We start from the raw sequence: 20,010 nt of genomic DNA on the forward strand, positions 1-20,010 counted from the left end.
CTTTTCTAACATAGAAAGTAAAAACAAAAATAAAGGGGCTGTAAGGACATCTAATCTTTGTCCCTCATTGAAAAATCAGGCCTCGCCCCACCTACCACTGCTCGCGCATGTGCTAGCTTCTCCCCCAAGGTTGAAAAGTAGGCCTGACTAAATACATCAGAGGGAATCAGCCATAGTGATACATGTATGAGCCAGCTTCAGACAGGAGGCTGCTTGGCAACGGGCAGATTTATGACCCTTTGTATGGCGGGAGCGACACACGGAGCTCCAGAGCTGAACAGGGTGGATGGACAGACACGGAGCCCAAGCTGCTCTACCATGGAACTAACAGCAACAGACTGATACACCCTAAGTGTGCGAAGGAGAGGTATCGCAGGTCCTTCCTTCCTGCTGCTGTCAGACTTTTTAATCTTTTATCTTTTTTTCATCTTATTTTGTAATATGTTCCTGCTTGTAATTTTCTGTTAATGCTGTGACAAACAAATTTCCCCGTCTGCAGGACATTAAAGGTTTTCTGATTCTGATTCTGATAACGTTAGCAATCTGCAACTAGGTTATAGTTTTGGCGTCCTGAACCCTGCGGTCGGTCAGACCCAGACTCAGATGAGGAATATGTTGTACACTAAACGTTTCAGAGTTTGATCAAAGTTCAGCAGTCATTGACGCTGCGTCAGAGACTCCTCCGCTCTTATTGGTTGTTGGTCGGGTGCGATGTAAACTAGCAGGAAACATTAAGAACTACATGACTTTTTCACAGATCGTCTGTCTCATTGTGCTCGTTGTCAGGACAGAGTGACAATTTCAGCAATATACAAGACAGAAAGTTATCAACTTCAGTGTTAATGCCATTTTGGGATGATCAGCATGGGCCGATGCCTGCGCACACAACACTGATTAACAAATACACAACCATATGACACTGGCATTATAACTTGCCCAACGGCCTTCTTGCTCTCTAAATATCAGCATCTGCTAATTAAAAAAACATCGTCTTTCTGTAATTTCAACAAACACACATTATAAGGAGCAATATCAACCTCTTCACAAATAAAGCCTTTGAGTGTTAATACTTAAATTACACAATGCCACAGTAGCTGTATACCAACCAATGTGTCATATTTACTTTCAATTTAAAAACTTGAGTTGTTAGTGAGTGGACTTTAATAAGGTTGGGCTTTTTGTTTGTTATACTACTGTTTCCAAGGTCAAAGAATGAGCTTTCACGCTCATATTTAACAGTGAGAGTTTTTCCAATATGGCATTTCAAGAGCAACAGCTATGGTGACAGCTTGCTTTTAAGCAAAGCAGTAATTTCCAGTATCTAAAAAGGTCCAACACACCCACACAGGTGTTTTCAGTTGTTTTGGCTAATTGCTCTTTTTTCACAGAAGACATCTTGAAATGTCAAAGCAGGAAAAGCGCTAGTGTGAATAATACAATTAACAATGGCTGAATTCCATTTAGTGGTTTTTGGTTTCAGGGACCAGGTATGCTAGCTCACAGTCTTTGCTAACTGGCAGCTGACAGTTGAAGAGAACTGAGCCGTTGCTGAAGGTATTAAGAACACCTGTGCTTTCCCTGCTATGACAGAGAACAAAATGTAAAATAAGCTTTGCAGGGAGTTACAGTATGTGACAGCTCTAAACTCAATTAACTAAGAACAATGATGGCGGTGCACATTGTCCCACCCTAACAGGTGCAATAAAACCAGCAGCAGAGTGACAGCTGTCAACTAATTAAAATTTGTAGTCTAAGAGGACACTATAACTCTGGATCTTTAATACCCATTTTTTTTTCAGTGGGGAATAAAATGCCTCCTGATGTCTGTTTTTATAAACACAACTGGGATGTACTTGTTAAGTACAGATGGTATTGTTAAGAACGCATTGCGTTATAGACTTTATTACAATTCATCTCTGATTCCATTAGCTTTCACTTGTGCTGCTGATGCTGCTGCATTGTGCATGTCTGTGTGTGTCCATCTGCTTAGTGTGAAGTAGGGCAGCAGCGGGGACACTGTATTGATCAGCAAGTCACTGTAGTGCACAAAGCCTGGCCTGCTCCCTGCGCAGTGACCTTCAGTACACGACCTCAAACAGGACACACACACACACACACACACACACACACACACACACACACACACACACACACACACACACACACACACACACACACACACACACACACACACACACACACACACACACACACACACACACACACACACACACACACACACACACACACACACACACACACACACACACACACACACACACACACACACACACACACACACACACACACACACACACACACACACACACACACACACACACCTTAAAATGTTATGGAACTGGTAGCAGTCAGACCAATAAACCCAATTACAGCAGGACCTGTCTATATCAAAACATTACAAACACGATGGGTATCAACAGTAAGAAATAAATGTCCTCTGCATCTGCGCTTCTGTGTGATTATATTTTTACAGAGATATAATAAAAAGCTAGATTAGATATATTAATAAAGCAAGGATAAAAAAAGTAGGTACAAGAGAAAAGCAGATAGGGGACACAAGGGCAAAGGAATACAGTAACGGTTAGAGGTAAGCATAAGAATGAATATGAATTAAAACAAGATAGAAAGAGCTGGTACAAGGTTGGCTCATTAAGCCTGCTCATAATTACATGAGGTGATTTCCACTGGCGCTACCCTCTGTTTTTTTATCACCAGGAGGAGGGTCAATTCAGCTCAGCTCTGCCACTCACAGTCTCATGGGACATATTATTGTTGATATATTCCTCTAGTTTTTACATCGTTACTATAATAATCACAGGGTTATCACTCAAGAAAACTGTGTTCTCTGAACGCTCATTGTAAATCTTTGTGTGTGTGTGTGTGTGTGTGTGTGTGTGTGTGTGTGTGTGTGTGTGTGTGTGTGTGTGTGTGTGTGTGTGTGTGTGTGTGTGTGTGTGTGTGTGTGTGTGTGTGTGTGTGTGAGTGCAGCATGCATGGACTGAGAAACACACAAATAATAATCCACAGTATTCCCACATTGGGCATTTTAGGCGCATACACACACGCGCACACACAAAGGAGTGCAGTTTTATGCTAAACACTTGCATAATTTACATCTCCTTTGTGTTTTGTGTCTTCTGTGGTTGCTGTGAAATCTTCAACCTTACAGTGCTCTGCAGAAAAGAAAATGAAGCAGCCAGTTTGTATATAGCCAGTATAATGAAGGAATGGTTGATTCCTTCATAATATATTATATATATATATTAGTGACACTGACTGTTCACACATCATTAAAAAGCTGCTATATACAATGGCATTTTAGCTCTGCTTATATATTTTACACTCTGCTTATCCCTTTTAAATACTACTGTATTTGCTTACTAATACTACCTACCCAATGAACAGATATCCTCATAGTCAAATATTCTGGTCCAGGCCTAGTATTTATTTGTTACATTTGGTTTTTTGTTTTCTAAGTCAAGCCTAATGTTGCGTTTAGCATAAAAGAATGATTCCAGTCACTTCAACACTGCTTATCAATTAAAGACAGGTATCAGATCAGTACTGGGTATCAGCAGATACCCAAAGCCCAGGTATCATATAACAATTATATTATAAAATAACATAAGACTAACACAATGCTAGCACTAGGTTGGATTAAGTCTCGCTTTCATCTCACGTTTGGATTTTAAGTGAAAATTTGGTAACATTAGCATGTACATTAGCTTGCAAAACATTAAGGCTAAGCAATGATAGTGCACACCTATAATAACGCTGTTAACACCAGTCAGTACAATATAAGACTTGTTACGGTGGATAATCCGCAGACCTCATAGGGAGTTTATCAGGAGCTGCACTTCTCTCTGGGTCTGTGGATTATCCTGCATATGTAACCACAACAATGTCTCTGAAAACACACACACTGTTGTGTTATTCCAAATGTACATTTTCAATCCTTTGCACCACAAGAGAATAAATCCATCTCCACAGGGTATGTGGGAAAATATTATTTGTGTAATTTGAGCGAACCACCTCTCTAACTTGAATCACTGAAGCGTACCCACACAGACATTCTTAAGAGACTATTGCAGCAGCTTCACTTGATCAAGGTGGAATGAGGTGAATTCAAATATGTATGCATTTATTAAATGATTGAGAGCGCTCTGCTGGCCCTTTAAACTAATCTGATTACTCTTTTGTGGCGTGCGTATGCATGCATACACATAAAGAAAAGGAGAAGAGAAAAATGAAAGGAGAATAAATGAGAAGAAGGGGATGAGTGAAGTCCTGGAGAGGAGAGAGTAAGGAAGAGAGAAAAGAAGAAAACTAAAGAAAACACGACCATAATAGAGCAGAAGATCATCACAACCTCGGCTGCATATATGTATGAGTGTTAGTCTCCCTCTATGTGATCTCACGTCCGGAAACATGGTTACAAATTAACCAATTAAGTGCTTTAAAAATAGCACAGGTCAATCACAACAAATGCCAGGGGAAAAGGCATGGGTCATTGTATCCCTCCCGACACACACAGACACACACAGATACGCACACCATCTGGAATGGAAAGTCATGCCCCCTGTGAAGGCAGGAGACAATACACTTAAGGAGTGTTTGTTTTAGCATACAGCGTGGGCCCCAGCTTTATTTAAAGCAGCAGAGAGAGAGAAAAACGTCAGCGAGAGAGAAAAGGGGAGAGAGAAAATACGCCTACACTCACTGAGTGTGACAGACACATTATTTTGTGGGTTAAATGCTGATGCATCATTAGAGGCAAAAGCCCAAACCAACACTAGGTAACTTTTGCTCCTATATGCATCATGCCATTATAGTCATTTTCCTTTGGGAGGAAAGAGGCCAACCCATTTCTTTATAATCTCAGTGAGAGAAACAAAACTGTGGAGTTTAATCTGAACTGTAAGATAATTAAGAGTTAAAAAGCTGGGAGCTGCAAAAGAGGAGCTCATTCATATTTTAAGTGTTGATCTGCTGGTCTCATCTAGAGAAACTTAAAAATACACAAGCAAGATGTTGCTTGCTGTTGACAACAGTGACCTTTTAAATCATGAAAAGATCTTCCAAATGAACTATAAGTGATTGAGGCAAAGAGGTCGACTGGGGGCTGCAAATAATTGGTTTTTAAAATGAGTCATTTTTTTTTTCTTTCATATTTTCTTGGTGCATAGAATCCCAAGGTGATGACTTTCTTTTGTAAGACTAAATAGTCTTACAGTGGTACAGCAGAGGTAATGCCACAGCGGACAATCTGACAAATTCTGAACTATAAAAAATCTCAGAATTCCGCAATAAATCAGGTATTTAGAATTTGTTCTCTAATTTTGATCTTAAGTGTACTCTATATGTAAAGTTTCTTGAGATGACTTTTATTACGATTTGAAACTATAAATAAAATTCAATTCAATGTATTTACATTCTGTAAATACCTCTCTATATACGGCAGTAGGTGTTTGTGGTGGGGTCTGCCATTCCCACACTGTATTTAACCAAATGAAGCATTCGTGTAATCCAGCATTACTGTGTGCAGTTTCATCTTATTAATATTAGCCTCACTGTTGATTGTTAACTTACCCAGTTAATACCTTAGCTGCATTGCTGCCGATGTAAACCCAATATTTCATACTGCTGCTGGTTCGCAGGAAATGATTTACAACTGGCAAAACATGGGATGGCTATTATTGTGAATCAGTCATAGCAAACATGATGTATTTCTCAAAGGGGTAGGTATGATCGTGATCATTCATCAAAAGTACATCAACAAACAAGACTAGGGTCGTTCTCTGCTGCCAGATGAAAGGCTGCAGGCTACGGGCAGCTCGCCTCCAACTCATCAGCAAAGACACAAACAAACTGTGCTGTTGTACGATGAAAATACGAGCTGACTAACACTCATATGACTACAAATCGATAATTTGAATAATTCGACAAATCTGTAAAACTGAGTTTCTACACAAGGAATCATGCATGAGAATCACTTTAAATTTTGTGTTAATCAGAGATGTGTTCATATGTTCATTAGAAAAAAGGAATTCAGCACGAAAAAAAAAGCAGTTCCCACTTGGTCACGTCATGACGGAAAAGGCCAATTACTGACGGACCTCATTAAAACAATCAGAGATTGTTTCACTGTGTTGTAAACAGATACAGCAGTTGTTGTCATTGTTGTTGTTGTCGTTGTAGTCGGTTGCAAGTGTTTGCTGCCCCGAGATTTCTGGGACATGTAGTATCAAACCGCAACTACTGTAACCACCATGACTATAACTTTCAGTCACTGCATTCCGAATTATTTTTTATTTATGTGCAAACTGTGGCTAGTCTTCCCACAGAAGTTTATGTTGTTTTCTTATTTTACCTATGCTCCAGAAAACCATTACACAACACATAAACCCATAATGTCGTGCAACAAGGGATCTTTTGTTTCTTAATCTCATTAGTTTTAACTGACGACAAACTGTATATAACTGTATCATTGGTTCTCAACACGTAACTGAGAACATGATGAATAATACACACACCCTATTCATGTAGGTCTTTACAGCAGGCAATACTCTGCGAGGAATCACACACACACTCAGCAGTCCTACTGTACGTTGACTACATAAACCACAGCAGAGTAGAGTGCAAGGGCAAAAAGTAGCCATAGAATAGACAATGACTACTGTAGAGCAGGGCAGAGAGCTCAGAACTCCATTAGGTGTAAATGGATTGTCACGCTTCAATGTTCGCCGCAGTAGAATTACATCGGCCACAGAGGGACGAGAGGTTGGGAGGCATGAGAGAAATGGATAACCAGAGAGTGAGAGGGGAAGGGAGAAGCAGTGGACTGCTACAACAATAAAACTACAAAGCACTTGTGGTAATGTTAGAAGAAAAAAAACATTACCCAGAGATACTGCTACCCTTTTCCAATCAACACAAGGCATCATGCATGAAGGATCCTCCCCTTCAGAGTCCCCTTACAAAATGCCAAGTGGCTGCCATCTTAGGTAGAGCAATAAGTACATTTCTGTTTTTAACTCTTTGAGCTCATGACACCATCACAGCTGTTTTACCTGCTTGAGCGTTTGTGTCTGATAGAGAGAAAGCATTAAAGGGAAAGGGAAATCAAAAGCACAACAGAAGAAGAGAAGTAGGAGATGTATGAGCAAAAAGAAGAAGCAGGAAATGGCGGGAAGGAACAGCTCAGCGGGATGGAGAGAAGAAGGCAAAAGGGCTCGAGAGGATTTTTTTCTAGGAAAAGGAGGGGCAAATAGGAAGGAAGAAAGGTCCATGAAGGGTGAGCTAATTTGCTATTATCATGACGGTATGACAATTCAGATTGGCCTTTTAGCTCAGGCACTGGCATTATGAGAATGAACTCAGCCTGAGGTACTCTCTTTCACACTCTCTCTCCCTGTCTCTCACTCCCTCTCTAATAGACACATAGTTGAAAGGGAAGGGGGGAAAAAAAACAAAAAACTTCCACAGTCATTACACACCACAGGACTGTCAACATGTTGCACAGAACAGGACAAGCAGTACCCCTTATCGGTTACCAGGTTAGACACGCTTATAGATGTGTGTGAGTGGAGTGGCCGGACTCACCGTCACAGTTTGTTTCACATCAGACTTTCTCCTCTCTTTCTCCCTGCCATCATCCATTCACTCCTCCCTTAGACTTTTTTTGAAATACAGTATACAGATAAACAGTGCATCAATAACAAGATACATACTGCAAATAGTCAAAGTTTCACTAGAGGATGCTGCATCATGAGAGGGAGTCATGATTCTAATGCATGTTTTCATGAACAGAGAACTAAGTGGGTTGAGTATAAATTCATCTAAATAAACCACATGTTTTTTGAAAGCAACAGCCCTGAGCTGTCCTACAGGTTTAAAAAACATTATTAAAGTACATCTTATTAGTATTCATTTGGAGTTGTGTTTGTTTCCACCTAGCAAATGCACGTGCAAATATTCACTCTCTTTTAGCTCTTTTTTCACCAACTCCTGAGAAAAATATCTGTCTCTTTAGCTTCTGAATGCTGTACTGTGTTCACCAGCTATTCACTAATTTTGATTACTTGTTGTTAGGTGCTGGGCAGGTTACGTACATTCAGGTTTCAGGACTATGTAACTGAGAACAGCTGCTGCTTGAAATGAGGCTGATAAGAGCGGTGATAGTGAATAAAAACAGTGAAGTTGTGAAGTTGCGAAACAAAAAGCTGCAGTGTCAGGGGAATCGTAGAAGATTTGTATCCAATTTAGAGCAAAAAACCTACCTAAAGCAGGCTTTCCTAGATTGTTTTCATCATTTTCCACTCCTAGAAAAGCATGTGTTTGAAAATGTAGCTAGCAACACTTAAATCCCTATACACAGTCTGCTGTTGGTTGCAAGGTTATGCACGGTGCAACAAAAAAAAGAATGGATGAATATGGTAATTCTGGGTTATTATAGTGTAATTGAGGATACATTGCCTACTTCATGGACGCTTCACCTCACAGTGCGCCTCTCTGGGGTAGCATGATAAATTGATTAGCATTAGCTCAGCAGCTGCTTGCTTCCATTATGCTACCAGTGTCATTTCAGGACTGCATACAAACATACAGTTGGCAAACAGGATGTTACTTTTATTACTGTTCTGTCTAAATTAGATTAAATAGTTATCTTAAGTATATTCAACTCTGCGTGCAATTCAGATTCAAATGAGTATCTGCACCTGCTGACAGCTGCTCATCAGACAGCAGGGAAAAGCTGTGTATAAAGCCAGCGTATTTTCACATTTCACACTTACTCTGTGGATTGAGGCTCTATTATAGGCAAACCAGAATTGGTGATTGTTGGAACACTGGATAGGCGACAAATTTGGTGAGTTGTGTTTTATTATGGCAATTAAGCTGATGTTTCAGTTCGGTGAAAGAAAGGAACTCATATTGAGGTGTACAGTTGGATTTTTCTGTTTCATAAGTATAAGAATATGTCTTTACTTGAAAGTTTGTGAGGTTTTTTTGCTGGGCTGATGGAACATTTTAACATATCACCCAAACCAACATACCAGGGTTATGATGGACTGCCATTCTGTTAGATTCAAGCTGCACACAGCCACCGAGAGCAATGCACAAAACCAACTTCCTGTGAGACTGTGAAACCCCAAAGGAAACTGATATCACAAGATGCTTACAGTTTAAAGCTAACACACACACACGCACGCAGCTTTCTTTCTTCCCCAAAGCGACCTACAATAAATACATTTAACTTCCATAAGAACAAGAATTCGATGTCATCAAGCCGTAGGTGGATCCCTCTCAAAAAGAACAGCTAGGAGTGTGTTCATTGTTACAATAAAATGAAGAGGAATTAGGAAGTGCAAGTATGGGGTGTCAGGGAGAGGTTTTCATTTCAGCTACAGCTGTGTTTAGCCAGAGCAGATCTTATCAAATGCATCCTGCTACCATCACTATTTAGTACACACAATCACACAAAATGTGTGGATGAGAAATTGTAGACAGAAGTAGTACCTCCTAGTCACCACTGCTAGATGTTGAACTCATTCCTTTTCCTTAATTTATTGCTTACTTCCACCCACATACTGTATACTCTATAATCATGAGCCTGATGATCACAAATACAGGGCTTTTTTCTGGGAACTGACAAGAGGGATTCTGGGAAATGTAGGCAGCTAAATAATAATGAACCAATGAAGCATCAGAAAACATTCGGTACATTTTTTTGAATTCTCCATTGAGTGCAATCTGAATGAAAAGTTCCAAAAGAACACCAGCAAGGATCTGAAAAAGTAATGGTGTTGTGAGGGTGTAAGTGAGTATTTGTGCGCATACTCACGTAGGAAATGTTTCTCCAATAAGGCAATTTCCAGGTGACCTTTAACTTCATTCAGCCGGTCTGACTCCGACCTCTGAAATTCCTGGATGGCCGCAGCCATGATGGGAGACCCTGAACCTGCCTGCGCGCGCACGCACGCACGCACGCACGCACGCACGCACGCACGCACACACACACACACACACACACACACACACACACACACACACACACACACACACACACACACACACACACACACACACACACACACACACACACACACACACACACACACACACACACACACACACACACACACACACACACACACACACACACACACACACACACACACACACACACACACACACACACACACACACACACACACACACACACACACACACACACACACACACACACACACACACACACACACACACACACACACACACACACACACACACACACACACACACACACAAACATTTGCATTCAAGGAAAACAAGAAAAAAACAGAAAGAGAGGTTTGGTTTTAGAATGACTTTTCAACGGAACACATGTAAAACAACACAAGCAAGGATATCCCATATAATCTAGCACATACACAAACAGATTAGCATGGCGCCGTGACTCACGCTAATGTTTCCTCTCCTGTTTTAAGTCCAGCTGGAGCGAAATAGGATGAGGAGAATCCCCCTCTTCTGACTACAGCAACACTGAGTGATGACTCACACACACCCTCATGACTAAGGGCTTTAACCCTGACAAACAAAGCTAGCAACACAACATGTGTGGAGGTGGACAGACTGACAAAAAAATTGAGAGGTGAAGACAGTGTGAGAGAGGAATGGAAGGAGGAAAGAAAGGGGTGAGTGGGTGATGGAGGGAGACGAAAGGAAAGAACGGAAGGAGGTGAGAGACGGCTGCGCTAGCGGATGATGAGCACTGCAGGCAGAGAAATCGCTGCTCGACTACAGCAAGGGTCCTTTAAAAAGACTCCTGTCACACACACGCTGCAGCAGCTTCTCCCTGACAGCGTCCGGCAAAGGTTTGTGTGTGTGTGCTTGCGTAGACACACTGCAGTGTCTTGAGCTGATGTGCTGAGAGAGAGAGGAGGAGAGGGAGAGAGAGAGAGAGAGAGAGAGAGAGAGAGAGAGAGAGAGAGAGAGAGAGAGAGAGAGAGAGAGAGAGAGAGAGAGAGAGAGAGAGAGAGCGAGAGAGAGAAAACGTGCTTTAGGAGGGAACCAAAGCTTAACAAGATAAGCGTGGTGGGGAGACATAGAGACAGAGACGGAGAGTGTGTCCCTGAATAAAGAAGCACTTCAAAGAAAACAAATGAAAGCCTCTTCTAGAAGTGTGTCATGGAGAATAAAAACGGATTTTGATTGAAGGTGAGAAACAATACGAGATGAGGGGAGAATTTTTTTAAAAAGGATATAAAAAGGGGAAACAGAAGGGGAAAGAGGCACAAGGACGGAACGAGCGGTGGGAGTGAAAGTGTAGCTGAATAATAAACGCTGAGCCACAACGCTCTTTGGTTTTGGATTTGGTCTGCTTTGCTTTGGGGTTTTTTCAAAATGGAAATTTAAAAATCGCTAATGGTTTAATCCAAGGACGGTACATAACGTAAGCAGAACTTCACGTCATTGAATGCGGTCGTCAACAGTCAGTCAGTACCTCCTGGACCTACCTCCTATCAAAAGTAGGTCAAGCCCTGACGTCACCCTAGACGATTATTGGCTGATTAATTATTGTGTTTCCCCCCCCCCTCTCACTCTTTCATGGCTGTGGCTGATGTTAGTGCAGGAAGCTCACTGTGTCCTGCTGTAAAACTCTGCAATCTTTTTCCATGACTTACTAGTCTGAAACACCAATTACTGAATGCTGTTAAAGCATCAAAGTTGGAACATTCGTATTCATTCTTCACGCCCACTTTCCGCCTTTCTGATTATGTAGCGGCAACTTCTGTTCAAGGACTGATTCTAAATGTGAGACTAATCTTCTGTCTGCTGCAGAATAGAGGTGAACAGATGTTGCCAACACACATTTTCTGCATTGCATAATAAATATTTTTTGCAAATAAGCCACAATAAACAACTCTCTTTTCTCTCTGTTATTTTTACTCGATGACTGCAATCAGTCGCCCACACCAAACAAAACAAACACAAAGATGACACATTTGTGTGACATTTTACTTGAGAACATTTGACTAGGACAAACAATTCGACAATTCCATCAATCAACCAAGAATCTCTCTGAAATCACAGTGTCTCCATACACTTTTCCTGTCTGACAGGATAAGTTTGGGATGTGCTGTGTCAGGTCTAGACTTCAGCCTCTCTTACACATGCACTGAAGCCTTAAAATTATACAGACATTACCCTGGGAGAGGTGTATGTGGGAATACAAATGTCCAAATCAGTTGGACCTGGACATTAAACGTACTTTACCCTGCCAGCAAAGTCAGTGTAAAGTCCAATTGAATTGTGTGAATAGAGCAGGTCACTGTTTGGAGAATTCTCAACGAGTGAGTGGGCATTTAGATGAGGTTTCTATCATGCGGATCATGCAAAACCGGAAGAAGACAAACATCCGAGGGTGAAGCAGATGGGTGAGGATCGGCGACTTCCTGTCAGTAAGGGTTTATGCCGAAATTTGCCAAATTACGAACTGGCTACATGATAGCGGTGTAATCCGCGTCATGCCCTGCCACCTGCTCACTCTACCCAGGCGCCACCTCTCGCCTAAACCAAACGGAGTATTCAAAGTAGTTGAAGACATGTCTGAAATGGAACAATCTCCTGATGTGTAAAAGGGCAGACTTACTTTGTAGTTCAAAAAACAGCTTTCAACTCATCACACAGCATTTCTTTTTCTTGCTTCCTTCCGATGTGCTTGATAAGCCTGAGCCTCTCTTTCAGAAAAAGTGAAGATGTCATTGCTTTCTGCCACTTCCTTCTTTGCCTATTGTTTATAAACTTCTACCAACTCATCTTCTTTTCCTCCTGCTCACGCTCCTCCATCACTCTTCCTCTCTATGCTCAGCCTCCAGAAGGACACTGTCCATGGTGGTGTGGCTGCCTCAGTACAGAACTGACACAGAAATGTCTGTTTCATCCTAGAGAACAAGCTCCAGGGATCTCACAGATTTTTTAAAATGCTTTATACTATGTTCTGAAAAGGCGTATGCTTTTTAAGCCTTCAACTTTCTCATGAGGCTGAGTGTGTCTCCCAGCAGGAAGGGAAATAGAGAAAGTGTGATTTCAGGGCCTAGTTACGCTCATAAACATGCATATCACGAAAGAACATGTCCATGTTTGGCAGATTGTTGGTCCAGAAGGCTGGCAATAGTTTATAAATCAGCCGTGTCCAATAATTAACAATTAACAAAGATATCAGGGCTGTCACAGAAAATGTTGGACACCGACAGACCATATGTGCATATTTATTAAGTTTGGATGTAAAGACATCCAGAGCATAGTACTATACATACTATACATACTATAGAGCATAGTAACAGCTGGGGTCACAAGGTGAAAAAATGCTGTGAACATTTACAGTTTAAATGAGAAAAGAATACGAAATGAGCTTGCAGAGAGGATGAAACATCTGCTGGTGGTAGAAATGCTGATAGCTTCAAGGATAATGTGGTTAAACTTGGCAGACATTGTAATACCTGAACTGCTTGTTCTACTTTCACTTTTATTTTAAAAACACCCTCCTCCCTACCCAACCTGCTTTCATGTAGTTTACTGACTTTTTATTAAATGGTGCACATAAAAAAACTGTCTAAGAGCAAGTTTGTTTCTGACAGTGGACCAGGAGTACTCTTATAAACAATTTTTCTTTCTATAACTCACATGAAACTGGTAATTTTGAACTGAAGTACTTGATAAAAATAGAAAATGCCCAGCAATTTTCATTGTCGAGCACTCAATTCACACAGGAGTATAGAAAAATAGGCGTAACCATTTGTTGTTTGATTCAGACTATTTATTTATGAAATCAGCATAAACATGCTATATTATGATATCTAGATATGATAGATAATAAATAAAAATAAAAGAAGATTTTTGCCATATCGCCAAGCATTAGACAAACTAAAGTACTGACTTCTGCATGGAGGGGCAACTTACAGAGCTGTCCAGCACTGATGGTTGGTTGAGTGGCTGCTGATTAGAATTTTAAACACATGATATTGTATCTTTGAGAGACTTTTGACTTCAGAATTAAAAGCATCTAACTAAAATGTTTAAAAAAACAAAACATGTTTGTGAATCTATCCTTAAATAAATTAACATTTATGTTGGAAATACTTATTTATTGTGCAATGAAACTTTTAATTTCTTCTCTAAAGCTCCTGCTCTTCTTTCTTGATAAGAATTATTCCAATGTTATTATCAGGGGTGGTCTCGACCTGCATCATATTTACTGTACTCATTTAAAAACATACTTAGATAATGAGTAAGATGACACAAAGCCACCTGATCTAGCAGGCGAGGCCAGTGAGGTTGCATGCAGTCGTGTGTGCAATGACTGAACACCATCTGCACAGTGACATTCTGCCTATTTAGTATGGAGGACACAGGCTAGTCTGTCAAAAAGTCTCCGTGCATATATCCCAAGGACACACTCTGTGTTCTTTTTTTAACATATGACGTAATAAAGCTGATGTTCAGAGGCAGGTCATGTGATCTGGTCCTGGAGTGTGGTCTCGGTGGGCTCCAGTGTGCCAGTAGGGACATATGAAGGGCGCTACGCAGCTCATAAGATCTTGAATGCAACAACATGCTTTGTGAGACCGCATGCCTCGTGTGTGTGTGTGTGTGTGTGTGTGTGTGTGTGTGTGTGTGTGTGTGTGTGTGTGTGTGTGTGTGTGTGTGTGTGTGTGTGTGTGTGTGTGTGTGTGTGTGTGTGTGTGTGTGTGTGTGTGTGTGTGTGTGTGTGTGTGTGTGTGTGTGTGTGTGTGTGTGTGTGTGTGTGTGTGTGTGTGTGTGTGTGTGTCCCAGCAGGGATGGGAGCGAATTGGTCTATTTTTGGGCTATGGAGTGTGACTCATCAGTGCCATGATGTGGGGGCGATGCCCTCCCAGCGGGATGGTACCGACGCAGACAAACACCAGTGCACATAAAGACGTACAAACACCAGCTCACAGACACACTTGTGCATAAGTGTATAAATGCAAATTCAGACCCGTTGCACACAGAGAAAAATTGACCGTAGTCAGTTAGTTCACAGAAATACTGATCAAAAACCGTTGTCATAGTATATCAATGTATTTTGTGTCTTTACCACCAGCAGCTTTTCAATTGGATGCAGGAAAACCCACAGAAATACTCCCATGCAACAGTCATATCAGCTGTCTATTTCAGGAGACACAGAGTGAGAAAGTGAACAGAGATCCCTTGGGCCTTCATTCAGGAAATGATACAACCCGTCGACTAATCTAGTGTTTTTAACCTGGGTATCTTCCTATCAGCGCTGGGAATGACGATGACGACAATGCTGCCGTTTTAGTCACCTGCAAGTACAAGAGAGAGCTGCAGATTTCATGAAATATGAACAATATCTAAAGTGGGAGGAATAAATATCAGGAAACATGATCTGGATTTATTTATTTTTTGTCAAGGCTGGCTAATTTGTCTCCCCATTTCTTCTACATCCTGTCCATCTCCTCCCCTCTCTAGACATCCAAGTCTAATCTTCTGAGGCTCAATTCCTGTCCTTGAGCCCCCTTAACCCCCCCACCGCCTCACTTTAATCTTCTCTCTCCTTCCAGTTCTTCACTCCTGTCCTGCGATCCAATATCTGTTCATCTCACCACTGCTTTCACGGTCTCTGCTCTTGTCTGCAGTTGATTGCCATCTCTATTCCCATACCAAACTCATACCCCCCATTGGAAAATCTGTATTGCTGTCATCTCCTCCATTCTTTATCATTACAATCCTCCACCATTCTCCCTTTCTCTTGGGAGTAACCAAACACATGAGGGATTAAACATGTTGTTTTTTAGTGACCCGCTTACTTCAATCTATTTGCACACTTCAGTGTACATTTACTGCCACTTCACGTTACTGCTAATTTCTTCTTTGCTCCGTTTGCCAGCTCCCTGCACCACACCAAGCTCTTTAGATATTCCTTGATGTATGTTGCTCAGTATTGTGTGCAGGGCCTTGTTTGACTGCACACAATATTGAGCCACATACATCAGGGAATGTCCAAAGAGCTTAGTGGAGACCGTGGAAAGCTCCATCCTGATGATCTCAGGACTTCAGGTAACTATTATCACACACACACGCACGCACAAGCACTCCAATATTATATGTCCATGTAAATGCACTTTATGATAAACACTGAGACAGAGAGATCATTTAAAGGCAGTGGCAGAAAATATAGAGAATTAAAAATAGAGAATTGTAATTTAAGGATATAAGTCTAGGTAAAAAAAAATAAAGAAAAAGTTGGAAAGGCAAAAGAAACATCTGGAAATGAAACTATGCAAGGTGAGCACTCACAGGGTCTCGCAGGCTCTCCTCTGTGTCCCGCAGAGCTGCTCTAGGCTTCAGCTGCATGTCGTCGCTACATTCGTTGTCGGAGGCGGGCGGCGACTCGGCCAGATCTGGGAACTCTTCTCTCGTTCTGGGGCCTCGGAAGCGGATCTTGTCCAGGCGCTTTAGCATGGTCAACACCGCGCACCTGGGCTTTACCTTAACATGGCGGACGGCAACCCTGTGGGGACACAAAACAGAGGGACTATCGTGAGCATGGCTGAGTGATATACTGCTTCCTTTGAATATTTTTTTTCATTTCCTCTGACCTGATTAAAACCTATTATTGAAAATGAGAACTTGTACCACTCTTTAAGATAAACTATCACCTTCGTCAAATGTGCAAGTTCAAAATATGGAGATGACCATTAAGCATTGTCATTTCACCAAATAAGGTAATATTACATGGTTTATATATAATTGGGGCTTTGCATTAACAAATATATATACATTTCTGTTGTTTGCCAAAAAGTAATTAATTGACAAATAAATTCCTCAGTCATAACTGTCATCCTGTGATTTTTGCTGCTCAGTATCAATCATTTTTAGAGGTGGGAATTAGAAGAGTTATTTTTAGACAAAACAAATGTGTGACTTTTACTGTGATGACACCAATTACTTTATCAAAGCAGGTGCAACATCGTTTTGGTGTTTTGTATCATGCATTTCAAAGCTCGCACTATGAACACGATAAACTCTCTATTCGTCCCCCATCAGACACCCAAACCTATTGTTATTCCCCTTTTAGTGAACCAGGACATTTTCACCAAGGTAACACATACCAACTTCTAACCTTAACAAACTTCAAGGGCTAAAAGGACAAACTTGTCCACGCATTTATCATCAGTACACTGTAATGTCATTGTGTCTTTCTTTACACAGCTCGATTTAAAAGCTGCAACTGATTCAGGCTGCTTGTCTTTGCACTGGCTTCCCGTCTTGATTTCATAATACTACATTTGTTGTATAAAGCAAAACACATTTCTGAACTTCTTCGACCTCAGGCGCCATTATGGCCATCAGCCATGCTTTCTGTCCCTAGAGTCAGAACTAAACATGGAGAAGCAGCACATACCCGGAACAAACTGCAGGTGCTCTGCAACTCTCTCTTTAAACCAAGGCTGAAAACTTCTCTGTTTGAAGCTGCCTTTTTTTTTTAATCAAATAATTAATTATTTCTTAGACTACACTTTAACTTTTACACTTGTATTTTATACATGTCTTAATCCATTTTAGCCTATTTTATTCCCTTTAATGTCCCCTTTTAATTGCTTTTTAATATTTTATGAAATGCACTTTGAATTGCCTTGTTGCTGAAATAAACTTGCCTTGCCTTGCCTCTAATGCTATTGAAGCTCTAACCTTGTCAGTGATTGTGTTGTTCTCTCCCCTTCGGCCTACACAGGAGGATGAAACAAGTAACCCTATTAGAGCCATGACAACCACATCCTTTCACTGCTGTGGCAAACAGTTGACAGCAGCAGATCTGCTGACCTAATTTAGTGATTTTATTTCCATAGCGGGAGCAATAGCAGTGGTGGTGCGAGGTGTGAAAGGCTTACAGTAATGCTTGTGTTTTGGGTATCGAGGGCCGGTGTAATGATGACAGATAGGACAGGTGGAGCCTGTTTTGTGTCATCTCACAGTGTCACAGGAGTCAAGCTGCTGCAGCGTTTCCTCTGCATTCAGCAGCAGTATGCTGCCTGATGCTGCAGTAAAGTTAATCCCCCCGATAGAAACAAAATACAGACAGGATTCATGACCTCATAAATGCCCACCAAAAGCAAGCCAATATAAGTCAATGCCAGGACAAATTTGCTAGAAATCATGATTAGCACAAAAATGGGAGCCACTTTTAAACCACAACAGGTGCTGGACAGGTACTGGTAATGCATCTACAGCCAAACAGTGATCCCCTCACTGCTACTAGTGCAATCTCCTATTGGCCTATTAAACTCTATCTGTACCTTAAACGTCATCTCTCCATTAAGTTTTCTGTGTATGAGAAAATGCCTACTAAATTTTTGAGAAAAAAAAAGTGAGATTCCCCCGTAGTACTACTCTTCGAGGAGGTCATTCATCCTCATAGACTTTGAACGGAGACAGTATGTCAGCAAATTGTCACAACAATCAATCATCCTTTCCAGCAGCGAAGCACAATGCAACAGAATGTTTGCTCAACATGAATGCTGTGATTTTTGAGTGCTGCGATTTGTCATTTAGGAAGGGATTAAATGTGGCTCTTCTTGATGTAATCCTCAGAGATTACTTAATCTGCTTGACTGGACGACTAGCTGTCACACTATAAAAAGATGGTTATCTGACGGAGAAGCTGTCTGACTGTTGTTTTGTGAATGATTGGCTAACTGATAAACTGAAAATCTGACTTACTTAGAATGTGGACTCCTACTATGTATTACATAGTTTCACGGCAAGGCAAGGCCCAACCGTGCAAGAGAAAAAATAAAACATTAACGCTGAGCCCTGGGTACATCCTAAATCTCTTATTAGATCCCTCCACACACTCCTCAATCCTCGCAGGACCTGCACATCATTCAGGCCCACCATCATGAAGCTAGAATGATCTTACGCTGCCTTTAACTTCCTGGCTGTTCGTCCAATGTTTTACTATGGTTGGTAATGTCATTGTGCCTGTATAAGGCTGTATGTGCAGGGCTTGTTTGACTGCACACAATACTGAGGAATGTCCAAGGAACTTAGTAGAGACTGTGGAAAGCTCCATCTCGATGATTTTGGGACTTCAGGTTACTATTATCACACATTATTCTGTGTATCATATCCTGGATTAGTCAATAAAAGCAGACACAAATAACAATTTTTTGGAGAAAACATAGACTTATAATTCACATTTGGACCTCAATAATTAAATAATTTAAAAATAGCACTGGCAGTAACTGTTCGTCAGAAGGAAAAGGGCAAGTACAAATATTTTATGTCCTCGTGTAGACAACCAACCCACGTGGGCCCATATAAGTGGAAACTGCAGAGGTGACTGGTGGGTTGACCTTTCCTCCCTGGGGGGTGAGTGGAAACACGGTGAGTGGCAGCTTCATAAACACTTCCCTCCTCTTGTCGAGACACACCTGTCACGATGAAATCTGTTCTCACAATAACCACCTGAACCAGCCGGCTCAATGCAACAGCTCAGTGAGCAACTGCTCAGCTCAAACTACCTACAGTTATCTACCATAAAATCAAGCTAGAATAGATAGAATAGTAGTAATAATGAGCTAATGAAAGCATCAGATGCCTATTCACCGATTCACAAAACACCCAAGAAATTGACATTTTCATTTAAAGTTAAATTAAAAATGCACAAAATCTCCAGCTCCTTTCGCTGCAGTGTTCTTGGGGCTACCTTTTTTGTTTATTGTTTTCCTTTTTTCTTCCTTTATTTCCTTGGCAGAGGCAGTTTCTACCACATCATCTTAAATATGAGGATGAAAAGATGAAAAGCAAGGACAGGAAGAGGAGGAGGAGGAGGAGGAGGAGGAGGAGGAGAAGGAAGAGGCTTTAGCTCAAGGTCTGATCACTATGTGAATGTTACCATGGGAATACACGCCGACAGGCTTCATGATACATTTGCTCAGTTAT

General features: G+C 41.2%; 1 protein-coding gene across 4 annotated transcripts in view; it reads right to left on the bottom strand.

Moving 5' to 3' along the window:
* gramd4a (GRAM domain containing 4a) overlaps positions 1-20,010 on the bottom strand; it is a 49,883-nt gene that overhangs the window by 25,957 nt on the left and 3,916 nt on the right. For all 4 annotated transcript variants that reach the window (XM_083934979.1, XM_083934978.1, XM_083934977.1 and 1 more), the window contains exons 2-3: positions 16,363-16,576; positions 9,863-9,983 (exon numbers count right to left, since the gene is read on the bottom strand). In XM_083934979.1, coding sequence (XP_083791105.1) covers positions 9,863-9,983; positions 16,363-16,576 — 335 coding nt within the window. The remainder of the gene's footprint in view (positions 1-9,862; positions 9,984-16,362; positions 16,577-20,010) is intronic.

Source organism: Echiichthys vipera (assembly GCF_963691815.1).
Source record: "Echiichthys vipera genome assembly, chromosome: 20".
Classification (NCBI taxonomy): Eukaryota; Metazoa; Chordata; class Actinopteri; order Perciformes; family Trachinidae; genus Echiichthys; species Echiichthys vipera.